Source organism: Bombus pyrosoma, linkage group LG16 (assembly GCF_014825855.1).
Source record: "Bombus pyrosoma isolate SC7728 linkage group LG16, ASM1482585v1, whole genome shotgun sequence".
NCBI lineage: Eukaryota > Metazoa > Arthropoda > Insecta > Hymenoptera > Apidae > Bombus > Bombus pyrosoma.
This window is the reverse complement of record NC_057785.1, coordinates 4,622,200-4,635,085: the sequence shown is the minus strand read 5'-3', so window position 1 is coordinate 4,635,085 and position 12,886 is coordinate 4,622,200. Positions and strand designations below refer to the sequence as shown.

General features: G+C 33.2%; 2 protein-coding genes across 26 annotated transcripts in view; both read left to right on the top strand.

The window, feature by feature from the left end:
• The window catches only part of LOC122576659 (phosphatidylinositol-binding clathrin assembly protein LAP), a 32,398-nt gene that overhangs the window by 4,669 nt on the left and 14,843 nt on the right, over positions 1 to 12,886 (top strand). For 22 of the 25 annotated variants that reach the window (XM_043747290.1, XM_043747296.1, XM_043747293.1 and 19 more), the window contains 3 exons: positions 10,136 to 10,278; positions 11,320 to 11,395; positions 12,411 to 12,425. In XM_043747290.1, coding sequence (XP_043603225.1) covers positions 10,136 to 10,278; positions 11,320 to 11,395; positions 12,411 to 12,425 — 234 coding nt within the window. The remainder of the gene's footprint in view (positions 1 to 10,135; positions 10,279 to 11,319; positions 11,396 to 12,410; positions 12,426 to 12,886) is intronic. The other 3 variants (XM_043747286.1, XM_043747309.1, XM_043747284.1) reach the window with 2 other exon arrangements.
• LOC122576674 lies at positions 9,450 to 10,115 on the top strand. The gene is made up of 3 exons (XM_043747337.1): positions 9,450 to 9,576; positions 9,658 to 9,786; positions 9,889 to 10,115. The coding sequence occupies exons 1-3, from the start codon at positions 9,501 to 9,503 to the stop codon at positions 10,023 to 10,025; spliced, it is 342 nt and encodes a 113-aa protein (XP_043603272.1). The 5' UTR covers positions 9,450 to 9,500; the 3' UTR covers positions 10,026 to 10,115.

Genomic DNA, 12,886 nt, shown 5'->3' with positions numbered 1-12,886 from the left:
TTTTGCTCGTATAGCCACACCGCTCGCGAGCTGCTGGTATCGATTGTATAGTTTGCTGGCAAAGTACTTGCCGACCTATACACGCCCATTACAATTATGTTAACACGAATAAGTGCCATCTATAACCGTGAAATTTTGTATTAACAAAAATGTCCAAAATTTATGGAGAATTCCTTTTAATAACATGGAATTAACAATATAAAAGGCCTTTCTAACAACATAACCTCTATAGTTCAGAAACAATATGGAGTTCATATATCTACATATTAGCTTTAAATTGGTTTTAGTCGATCGTTACATGAAAACCAATATATGTGCATATCGTTGCAAAATATTCGAAGGGAATCGATCGAGATTTCTAGTTGAGTAATGGTGAAAGTTTTTGAACGCTGGATCCTACTGATAACAGATGTTTCGTGCGAAAGTAGTTTCCGCCGCTTCCTGCGTGAAGTTGTTGTTACGATATTATCGGTTTATGAATGTTGCCATGAAGTCGAAGCTTGTTAGTGACATAACGTTCTTCGAATGCTGCCGGGAATGGGAACTTTATTATGTTTCTATGCCTATCAATCGTATCGATAAATACATTTCTTGCCCCTTTATAACCTCTATTACATTACATTTACAATGTTATTAAACAGCGATACGATAGAATTCAAATTTCGTACTAAAATCACTTTTTTTTTCTTTGTTGATACATAAATCGTTCTAATTTCGACTACCGACTTTGAATTAACAGAATATATAGTTTGCTTACGAAAGTATTTCCGTACTTAGTATGAAAAACTTGTATATATACATTCAAATAAAAATTGCTGGAAACGAATTTAGCATTTGGTAGAGGCAGAGATTTTCTGTATTCCATTTAAATAATCTTCTAACGTAATAATTATTTTAGAACAAACTTTAACTGAAGAAACTATGTATAACAGTTCTGTTATTGAATTTTAGAATTGATAAAATTCTGGAACAATTTTTTCTTTTCTGGAACAATGAAACTAAACAGTTGTTGGGGAAGAGTTTTGAATTATGAGAAAATTGGTTCGATTAGATACATATGTATGTAACGTGAGGTTACAGTACCATATGAAAAACACTTAAGTAAACCTAACTTAACATGTACATTGTCAGATTCGTTTAAAACTTTACCAATATAATCATAAGGGTCGATCTCATTACAGTGTTAATGGAATTTGAAAATGTCTCGTATAACGCACATGATATATTCATAAAGGATTTGTATAAGTGTTGGAATATCTTCGTGAGCCAGTGTATGCTGATTGTTTTAGGTTATGAATATGCATTCTAGATTATAAATAATAGTGGAATGCGAAAATGGCCTGAGGAATATTTTAATATTAAGGATGACGTAGGATGACTAAGGGTGACATGAATGTTTATAAACTGCGTTATGTCGCGTTCCTTCGATTAATTAAAGTTGGACAGTTACTGATTGTGTAAAAGTTTGGTTATCGACAGGAAAATACGCAATTTTATACGTGAAATCATAGGAAACCGCACCAGTTCCTCGTGATTATCGATTCTACTGTCGCATGGGTTGCATCAAGGTTTGTAGATATATGTGTAGGTGGTGTGACCTGTATCTGTTCCAATTTAAAAGTCCACCCTCGTCGGAGACTGTGACGTAGGGTCTTTGCACTTTTCAATCGTATTCAATTATTTCTAATTGATTCAGCCGAATTAAGAAAGGAAGAAATATAGAAAGAAGCTCTCGGGATATATATATATATATATATATATATACGAAACATATATATATTTCATAACCATTGCATCATGTTTCGTTAATATGACGTAATTTGTGACTGCTTTTTTTTTTGTTCATCACTACTTTCGTAAAATATTTTTGTAAAATATTTAAAGTATTCAAACGAAATTCCTAAAAATTGCTATGAAATCGCGATGGTCATTTTGTCTTTATGACATAGAAAATAAGAAACGTTTCAAATACATAATGGTTTTTTGGTTAATTAAGAAATTATGTGCGTGTACACATATTTATTTATACATATAAGTAATGGCCAGTGAATATGTTATGCAATAAATTTGGAACCTAATTTATAGGTTATTAATACACCACAGATTTTTATGCATTTTTGGGAAATCTAATTTTTTAAATTTTAAATTTTTATTTTATATACCTAAAGCAAAGTACTTATCCTAATGCTTAATAAACGAAACAAATTTCCATTTGGAATCTATTTCTGTAGTCGTATTTGTAAAAATGTAAAACTGCATAGACATCCGCAGTCTAGTTATTAAATACGAAAAACACGAGTCACTCTTATTGAAGGAACCACTATTGTAGAATAAAAATTACTCAATAGAATTCGAAACAGCAAAGGAAATTAAATTACACAATATTTTGGAGAATAATTGGAATTTTTTAAATTTAATTTTTCAATTCTCTTGGATCACAATGCACTATGAGTAATTTCGCGATACTTTGTTTAATTTTAACGCATTGCAATGTTAATGATCGTTTTATTGTTTTACGTAGTAGCATTTGTTTCAGCCAACCCCTGGCGAGCGAAAACGTTAACATTATATTTCGTTAGTAGTAAGAGCGCATTTCCGTTTTAACGGAACGGAACTCGCAGTCTTTCTTCCGGTCTGCTAATTTAGATAGCGAAACGAATTCCTGTCGACGAAACCTTCAGCAGGCTCGAACTCGTCCTTTTTCTCGGAAAAATTTCGACGAACAACTGTTCTCAACAATAAAACTAGAAATTCACTTTTTTCTTCGTTTCATAACTTATTATTAAACTCTGGATGATTATGCATTTGCGAAAAATTTAAATGACCAAACATGTACAGTTTTAACGCCGTCGCAATAGTAGATTTTTTGTTGTCTTTAATTATAGTCGTAACTTTCGATGATACTAAATTTAGATGTGAATATGCGTGAGAGCTTGATAGTGAGGGGGTGAACAAGCGCGAGTACATTACATATGTTAAATAAATATACTGTATCATACACGCAAACCAAGTTTATTTCTCCATATTAAACAAATACACGCACACACATATACAATCAGAAAGGTAAAATATTGGTAAAAAATTGTTTTACCTAGCAAGTATCATAGAAAGCGCTAGAAGTATCCAAATATTTATGTACGGCAGTATAAATGAAACCACTTGTATATTTAAAAAGTATTTCATGAGACAGTATCGATCCAGAAATATCTCGATTACGGACGATAAATTATTACTATGATTGTTGATATTTTACTGGTGAAAGGTTTCCGATAAAAAGAAAGAGCAGAAATGTGTGCATATTTCGTGTCTCTTGATGGCAAATTTCATCGACAGTACGTAGAATGGTGCTATCTTTAGCACGACAACTGATCATCCGTGGCCTCCGAATGGGCATGCAATCAGAACGATCGCGAGGTCATCGGCTGGTAATCGAGTGTACGGCCGATCGATAGACGGAATCTCGAACGAAAGCTACCCAGCATGCATTGCTAGTGGGCATGTGCGAAGTACCGTCTAGTCGACTATCTACATCTTCTCGATTCTACGATCGATTCGATTCGATTCTTCCTGGTCCTCATATGTCGTTTATAACTATTGACTCAGGGGCGGAGGGATTCTGGTGTATCAACAATAAAAGCAAGTATTTCTTTTTACACTAATTATTGGTTATGTGGAGTTAGATCTTTCTGAGATGGATAGTCTTGAAGTATAAATGTATCTTTTTTATTTCAGCTCTTCTTGTAGTTTATCGTATATTATACAAGTTCTGCGGTCATATTGGACAATCATTATTGACGTGCGGTACAGCGGCTGTCGCAGTCATCAGAACGCGAAAGAGAAATTTTTTTTTAAAGTTCGATGGTTTACGCTGGGATTGAAGCTATTATCGAAAGAGAAAAATGAAACATTGGAAAGTTCTAACTTTCGAAAGAAAAATTTATTTTGATCGGGACAGACAAATTGAGTTAAGAAAATATTATAATGAACAAACAAAGAGAAACTTGAGGTTCCTTGGAGAGATTTGTAATGAAGTGAATGAGCTTTGTTTGAAATTGATTGATCGGTTAGTCTTTCGTGCATGCCAGTTTAAAGATTATTAAACCAGGTAGTTTAAAAAATTTATACGTAACAAGAAGAATTGAAATAAAGGAAATTAAATTTGTACTTCAAGATTATATTTACATTTCAGATATTAAATAATTTGTAGTTGTGCAATTCAGTAACTTCTTCCAATTTTCATTACACATTTGATGCTACTCTTTTTTGATGAAGTAAGGAAAATGATTTTAAATTTATGTTCTTGTGCTTTATTATCTTTATTTAATGGTCCGAATTTATAAAAAAAAGAATTAGGTCAAGTTATGTTAGGTTAGATTATGTTGCGTTAGATTAGGTTAGATTTGGGCCAACAATTCTTTAAACGTAACGAGGTTACATACTTTCGTTCATTCAAACGCGCGTTTAAATAAATTTACTAAAACTTAATCCGACCTTCTTTGGTAAACGTTAAACATTATATGAATTAAACTTAAAAACTAGCATAAGTACATCTAAAATACATCTTTATTTAGATTGACGAAATAAGGAAGAAATTTTAAAATTTGACTCTTTCTGAATAAAATAATAAAAAGTAGGTTCATTTCTCGAGCTCCCCGCCCATTGAAATTTCGTATTTTGATGATAAAAGAAAGCTTAAAAGAAAAGAAAATTACGTAGTGAAAATTAGGGAAAGTCTATATAAACCGCATAATTATCAATCATTGTTCTTCCATAAATTGCACAATCTGGATCCCTGTCCATAGCTAATCAAAAAACATCTTAGATAATAAAATTAAAATCAAAAGTAATACGTATAGGAATAACAAATTTTCTCTGGGCGATGAACATTATTTTGCCGTAGTAAACCAGTAATGCAATTACTGGCATGATTTCTTTTCCTGATTATAGCTAACCTCGCCTTCCTTCAAGAAAAGTTGATTACCAACGGCTCAGCCTGCTTTTTCCTAGGGAGAAAGGGGATCTTAATTATTACGTCATGATTTATGCAGTTTGTTAATAGAAGCTTCTTACGTAATTTCAACGTGATGAATAGATATTTACGGAGATCCCCGTGGTCGCTGTCGTGGTCGTCGTTAATCATACCGTCATTCAGAAATTGAGAAACGAGAAATTAAGGTGATTCACACCAGTCGCAGGACTTCTTGCTTGTCACTAAACTGGGGATTTTTATACGTTTATAGGGAATTTCATTTAAGATTACTTTTATCCTTAAAAACGAATTTTCCGATAAATTCCTATTCATTCACCCGGGATAAAATCATTCATTATGGTAAAGACAGTTTACGTAATTCTCTTAATTCGACACGTAAACGTGCAGCAATGGAAAGTGCCTATGATAATCTATTCGAAGACACGTCGAGTCGTATAATTTATGTGCAAAGTGTAATTTGCTCGCGGGCATTGTACGACCAACAGTCTCGAAGATATCTACCATCGATATTTCCTGTGTCTCTTCGCACGCTCCTTTTCCTTCTTGGATAATAATCATTGTCCTTCGGACTGTTCCATTTCGAATTCCTGCAATTATTCGCTGGATGTCGTGATTGGATTGGACTGTACTACTATCGCTGTTTTCTACGTAATTTCTGGCAGTGTGATTATTTAAAGTTATCCAGTGAAAGGTAGAAGACCACCCTTTTTAAAGTAACTTTTATAAAAAATATTTCGTATAAATAGAATACAAATTATCGTTCGAATTTTATTGCAGGAACGATCATCGACGTTCCTGGAGACAAGATTGTACTATACTTTCTAATTATAGCAAGACGGCAAAAGGATAAGAGATATATATAAATGGGAACCACTGGAATTTTCTTTCTGATTATATGGGATTTACAAATTTATGAATAAAACTGAAGAAATACGTTGTTACTATTAATGCGGATTTTTATCCGATTATCTGGAATATCTGGAAGCACAGGAATACAGAGAAATCGCATAATATGTACAAATATATCGTGTGCTTGATGCAAGAAGTGGCAATGTCGTATATTTGCAAAATGCAAGTTAAGCCCGGTATTGAGCTTGCAAGCGATTGTATATTTTATACAAAAAACGGCAGTTTCAAATTCTATCTAGGAATCACTATAATATAGCAGATAGTTTATTTTATGAAAAATTTGCAACAAATGTCAAAATACCAAAGTCAACATAAAAAGCACGAATAGCATGAACTTTAAAATTGTCTCTTTTTGTATTAGAAAAGAAATTTGAAACAGCAGAAACTTTTCTATCGGATATTATTTAAACATGAATTTTTTAACGTATGTTTAAGTGTTAATATCTCAACTTCATAAATACTGACGTTGATACTCCTTGCAACAAGCCACAGATATAGAATATCCATAGTATTGATTATGATATTTAATAAGTAATGGAAATCTCTGTTTAGGTTCCATTTTTTCATTTGTCACCACGAAAATTTGCATAAATATCCGCCAGTCTAACGATCATCATAATCGAGTCTCATTAAAATACTACTAAAATTTCAAAACGTTTCATATTTCATATGAACCAGCCTACTAATTCATACAGTTGGGGACAAAGCTAAGTTTCTGTTTTTCTAATTTTCTATTTTTATTCTCCAATTGTGAACTAGATTATCCAAAATATGTATTTGTATCGTCGTTGGAAATATGAAACGTATCAGGAGCCGACAGAAAGTTTGTAAAACGGAAAGCGAGAAATAGAATGATGCAAGGTCGAGGTAACCATATGTTCCTATTTTGCAATATATGAAAGTTTGTTCATTTTGATAATCCTCGCTTGTTGCAGCTATCGTCTTACCAAAACATGTTATCGGTGACGCCCCCCATTCGAGTCTGGACTCTCGGGAGAAACATCTCAGCATGCACACCCCTTCAACTTCCAGATAAATTCCGATAATGATTGCGTTCTTCGCTACATTTAACGACCAATCTCCCGTTCTTCTCAACAACTGTTCGATTCATCAAGTTTCCTCTGTTCCAACGGCTATAAACATGTTGTCCATCAACGATACCCGCCACAATATGCTTCTCGTTGTTTATTTATAAAGTCAGTTCGAAAACAAGAGGCGGAATGGGTCTCTTTCTATCGATTTTTATTCGAGGCTGTATATACATGGCAAGCTTTCCTTCCTAGGCAATTGCAAGATACTTGTAGATGCTATTTTATATTATATATTATATTAGAAAAATTTTTAGCGAAATTTAGGAAAGATCCATCGAGAATTTGAATTTTTGCTATCTGTAACTTTGTCAGTCTCTCCTAGAAAAATTTCTCGTCTTTTATCGAGAATTAATTCTTTCAAATAGTTTTTACGAGTTTGTGTCTTCTGAATAAGTTTTGTAAAGACCAGAACAAATAACGTTGAAATTGTGCTATGTTCAGTAACTCGAGATAAATAAAAATGGAAATCAACATTCCATGACTCTAAATTTCCTGGATGTATGAGGTTAAGTGTTATCTCATTGAAGAAGAGAAACCCATTTTATTAACAAATTTTCAGTTTGATTTCCTAAGGATAGTATTCGTATATTTCAATGTTTTATTATTTGATAGAAATCTATATACTTAAACAGGTGTCTCTGGAAATACTTCTCAACAAATTTAAAAGAATTTTATTAACCATAGGACTCAATTGAGAAGAATTAGGAAGAATTTCATAACTTGTATTCTGTATTTGCCTTATATATTGGTTAGCTCAAGTGTAGCTTTTTTCCTGGTCTGTAAAGAACAGATAAACAGCCGTGGAACCTGATATCGCAAGTAGGTAGCGGTGCCACTTCAAAACCTTGGACAACGAAAAGTCTTGCTTCCTCTTTACTTTAATCTTCTTGCTTTTTGCTAAATGCATTCAAATTGAATCTGTAACTATTCCTCTAACTTTATTTTTCTTCTAGGGGCCACCTGTTTCCTTTCTAATCCAATTCGAAGATTCCTAACCTATATTTTGGCTATTTTCTGGGAGAGGAGGAAGTGTAAGTGAGAAGAATTAGTTCTGCAGAGAAGCACTTGTTCTTGCAGAGAAGACTGCGTATATTTCTGCAAATTCATATTTTTCATAATGTTCATATTCATAAATATTATAATATATGCTAAACTTTACATATTTTATACACTTTCCGTATTATGCACATTGTGTACATTTTTTCACCTCTGAATTTCTCATATATACATAAGAATTCGTAGTTTATAGTAAATATTGTATTAGGTTGTCCCAAAAGTTTCTTTCGTTTTGTAAGAAAATAATAAATGCATAACATTCTTTGTTTATATTATTTTATTGAATTTTATTATTCCAATAGAACAAAATAGATCATAATATTCTATAATATTATTATTAGAAGAAGAATATTCTTTAAAATATTTTATAATATTTTAATATTCTACATATAACATTTTAAAGTGCAATGTAAGATCAGATGCCAGAATTTGGATATACCATTAGAATCTCGGGTAAACGACAGGGAAGAAATAAAATTGATTTGTACTGTTAGAATCATAAGGAAAAGACTGCAGTATAGAAAATATTAGCGCATTTATCATGTCGAAGATCTCACTTATACTCCTTAGCCCGCCTGCCAGATTGTGACATGTACAATACATATAGACGAATGGCGTCGGTTACACTTGTTACACCACTGACAGAATGCAAACAGTAAACACTAAACTGCGTGGTTTGTGCCTTTTATAAATAGCAAAGAGCACTACTCAATGGAGACGGCTTGCGGTCTGTATTCGAGAGTACATTATTAGAAAAGAAGAAGCGTGACAAGGTCGAGCACTTGCCGAGACATGTTTTCCGTTTTGGCAACGGCTACGACGGACTTTTATTCGTTGAAAACAAACAAAGAATTTCACGTCGAAAGATCACGTCGAGCACTTCTGCGCTCTCAGATTACATAAAATCTAATCTGAACAATGATAAAAGTTGTGTAAGACGTTCGAAGACCTTTTACAACTCCGGAGAAAACAGAAAGTAATTGAAGCGGAAAATTTCGATGAAAGAAGGAACGCACGTGGTGGTGCGCTCGATATTCTTAGAAGTCGGTTGCAAAACCGCTTGGCGATCTATAGCCCTTTGTCGGCCACTATACCTTCTTTCTTATACCTTCTAATTGTTATTGTGCCATTGGAAACCATCATAAAATGCGTTCTTGCCGATGCGGACGTAGGGTTTTAATTTTAGATCCCTTTGCTTCCATACCAAGTGGCGGAACGGCGTCTTCTAGGAAAGATATTTCAGTTCAAATAAACGGATCGTTCCATTCCGTGTTTAGAGAATGAATGGGACGGGGAGACGCGGTTTGAAGCCATGAATCATTCGCGGAAAACTAGTTCTATGCTCTGTTCCGTGTTTCTTTACACAGATCCTATATATATGGGCAATGTAAAATAGAATGAGTGTCTCTTTCGTTTGAAGGTCAGTTTCTCGACCACGAGATTTTTCATCTGCTATGGCAGAAAACAACGGTTCGATCAATAGTGTAGCCTGTCGGGATGAGAAAGAAACGATAGTACTCTGTCGAGATGGTAGATAGCCCTTGATGGTTTCACTGGAAACGGCTTGGAAGAGATAATGACTAATCTTGGTTTTCTTTTAATTGCTACTAGTCTCGAGAACAATGAGAAAGCTTATGGGTGGTCGTCCTCTCAGGGGAGAAGTAAAAGAAAATCCTTGGTTTACTATTTATGAAGATTCTTTATCATGTCATCTCTTCTACCTTACACAACTTTACTACGGTGTGCATATATTGTGTCTACTTCTAACGTGAAGAAGAAACTATTCTCATTGAACTAAACTAAAAAAAGAAAAGAAGAAAGGTAGTCTTTTTATCTGTGTAGGTTCGATTTTCTTAAAGATGAAGCGTTGCAGGAAAAAATATTTTTGCCTTATTTCTTCACGTAGAATCGCATCTTTCATGATTCTTGGGGCGTTCTGTACAATAAATTACTGTAAATATATATATCATTACAATTAATACTAATGTATTTTGAATAAGTATTAAAAGTAGAGAAAGTAATTTTACTAGAAAAGGAGAAAGAAATTCGTGACTGTAAATAATTGGAGACTCATTATTCACTGTTTCAGACTTGGTGCGGTGCACGAACGAACCCAACGTGTCGATACCTCAACTGGCGAATCTGTTGATAGAACGGTCGCAGAACACGAACTGGACGGTCGTTTTTAAAGCTCTGATCACGGTGCACCATATGCTTTGTTACGGCAATGAGGTAAAGGCCCCGTATCTGCAATGCAGAACAGGATTCAGGAGTACTCATGAGTGGCTCTCTCGCTAAAGTGACTTCTCAAAAGCAATCAGACGAACTTTCTTTCCCTTTGCCTCTTGATAAATGCCAATTTAGGAACGATATGGTAGTGAATATCTGATTACTTAATTGTAGAACACGAGAAACAATTGTACTTTCATATTCTTTTTAATTGGCTCTCCATTATAATGATTTTCTGTTACTTGAATATTATGCTTTATCTTATTCTCAAAGTTCACTGAATTTATGATAACATTTTATACTTTGATAAATTGAATAAATGTTTAAAGTCACTTAGCTTTTAACGTCACAATAACCTATTAAATATACTTATCTATTTAATGTACTTAATATAAACATAATACTGTTTGCAATATTTAAGGCTAAATTGCAAAGGATTGTTAGCATGGAATTTTTAATTGGCAACATGAAATAGAATGTTTGGAGTATTATTTACATTTGTCGAGAGGTTGCCTAACTCATTTTGGTTCAGTAATGAGTTGAAGAGGGGAAGTGTCGTCGCCCTTGCCAGTCGCCTGTGCGTGAATGTGCACGGGGTCGAATAGCATGCGTCCGTGACCAGAGTCTAACATTTACGGTTTGCACATGCAATTCAATAGAACAGCAACTGTAACATAGTCATTTCCTTGGACATAGCCACAACGGCGACAATAATGCTAGTAATGCGAGCGACGATCTGTTTTAAAATATTGCATACATTGTTCACCATAACTCCTCATGGAACTTTAATAGGATATTATCCTATAGGATCAATTTTTTAATTATTCCTATTGTTTTAATAATTTTCTTAGAAATTATTAAATACAAGGAATTATAAAAATTGTATGTTTTTTTTAAAATAAAATTACTTGATTACTTTAACTTATGTATATTGTTAAGAGATGAACAAAGTGTACATAACAAAAATATATATATATATATATATATATATCAGGTGATCCTAAAAAAATAATACTTACAAGTGCAATGACCTTTCTGTTGCAGAGGTTTACACAGTATCTGGCGTCCAGCAACAGCACGTTTCAACTCAGTAATTTTCTCGATAAAAGCGGCGTTCAAGGTGACCACAATGTTTAAAAGAATCTTCTTGCATTAACTTCTGCCGAGTGGTTCAATTAGATGGTCGATTCCGGTCATCTCCCTATCAATGTTCATTGCTCCTTATTCTTTTTATCTTGACAGTGATTTTAAATAAATTGTAGCATTTTATTTAAAACGGTCAAATCTCCTTGAAAAGGACGTTGCAGTATAAAGTATAAGTACTAATAAAGAAATGGATAAGGATTAAATGGAAGTTTGCAAAGGCTGTGAAATACAATTTTTGAAATATGTTAATACAGGAATGATGAGATGTAAAAAATTATGGGAGAATTATTCGAATCCCAGATATTTTAGAGAAATTTTTAATTGAATTGAATTTTAGCTGTATACATTAACCGAATGATAATCGCTAAAATAGCCATTAACCAGTGAATGTAATTAATTGATAATTGTATGATTTACTTAAAAATTGCAGGAGATTAATTTGATAAATTAAAATCGCGTTAGACAGTGATTTAATTGAACCATTATCCGGGTAGCATGAAATTATTTTTGTTGTTGCTTTCGTCTTATACAATCTGTATACTGTATAATCTATTTACAACTTTACCAAGAAGTAAAAAGGATACATCCGAACGCAGCATGCGCGCGAGCACATTCGCACATAAAAATAGTCTCATAAAGTTTGGCGATTCAACGCGTTAATTGCAATATTTTATTTTATAACATAATAAAAGATATGTATTTCTTCACTCCTTCAAAAGTATTAAAAATGTGAAAGCTAACTTGCAGCTAAAGTATTAACATAATTAATATCAAGATATATTGTCAAAATCAAACAATTAGTTATATGTATACATATAGTTAGGGTATAACTGTTTCTAACAAACACCATCACCTTTATTCTGCAATCAGCAATTTAATAATAAGTTTTTCCTGGCTAACTTCCTACCATTATGCAGCTATGTATGCGTATCTGGCATTCATCTATGATTTACTAACCTGGAACTAATTTTCTCTCTATTTGGGCACAGCAGGAGCTCGTATTGGTGAGTTAAAATATCTTTCGATTTCCTTTCTCTGTGAATGTTCTTTCTGTATTACTATCCCTAACGATAACTTAATACTCTGTTTAACACCTCGCAAACAAATTGAATAATAAAAGAATGTTGATCAAATTTTAATGCTGAATAAAATTAACAATTAGTCTAATTCCTAGTTGCTATTTATTGATGATGTTAAACAGGAAATTGAAAAATTGTATCTTCCGTATTCCAGACCATTATTTAAAATTTATGATGCCAGTCGTGTGATTAAGTATCATGCAGTAAATTCCCCGAGGAAATCAACATTCCACTTGTGATTTCTAGCACTAATTAAATTGACATCATCACACATTTCTCGTGAAATATGCGTTCAGGTTTCGTGTAGGAGGTGAAGATGAATGTGTTCATAATTTGCATGTCGCACACATTTTTCACGTTACAGGCTGAAAGCGTGTCAAGATCGA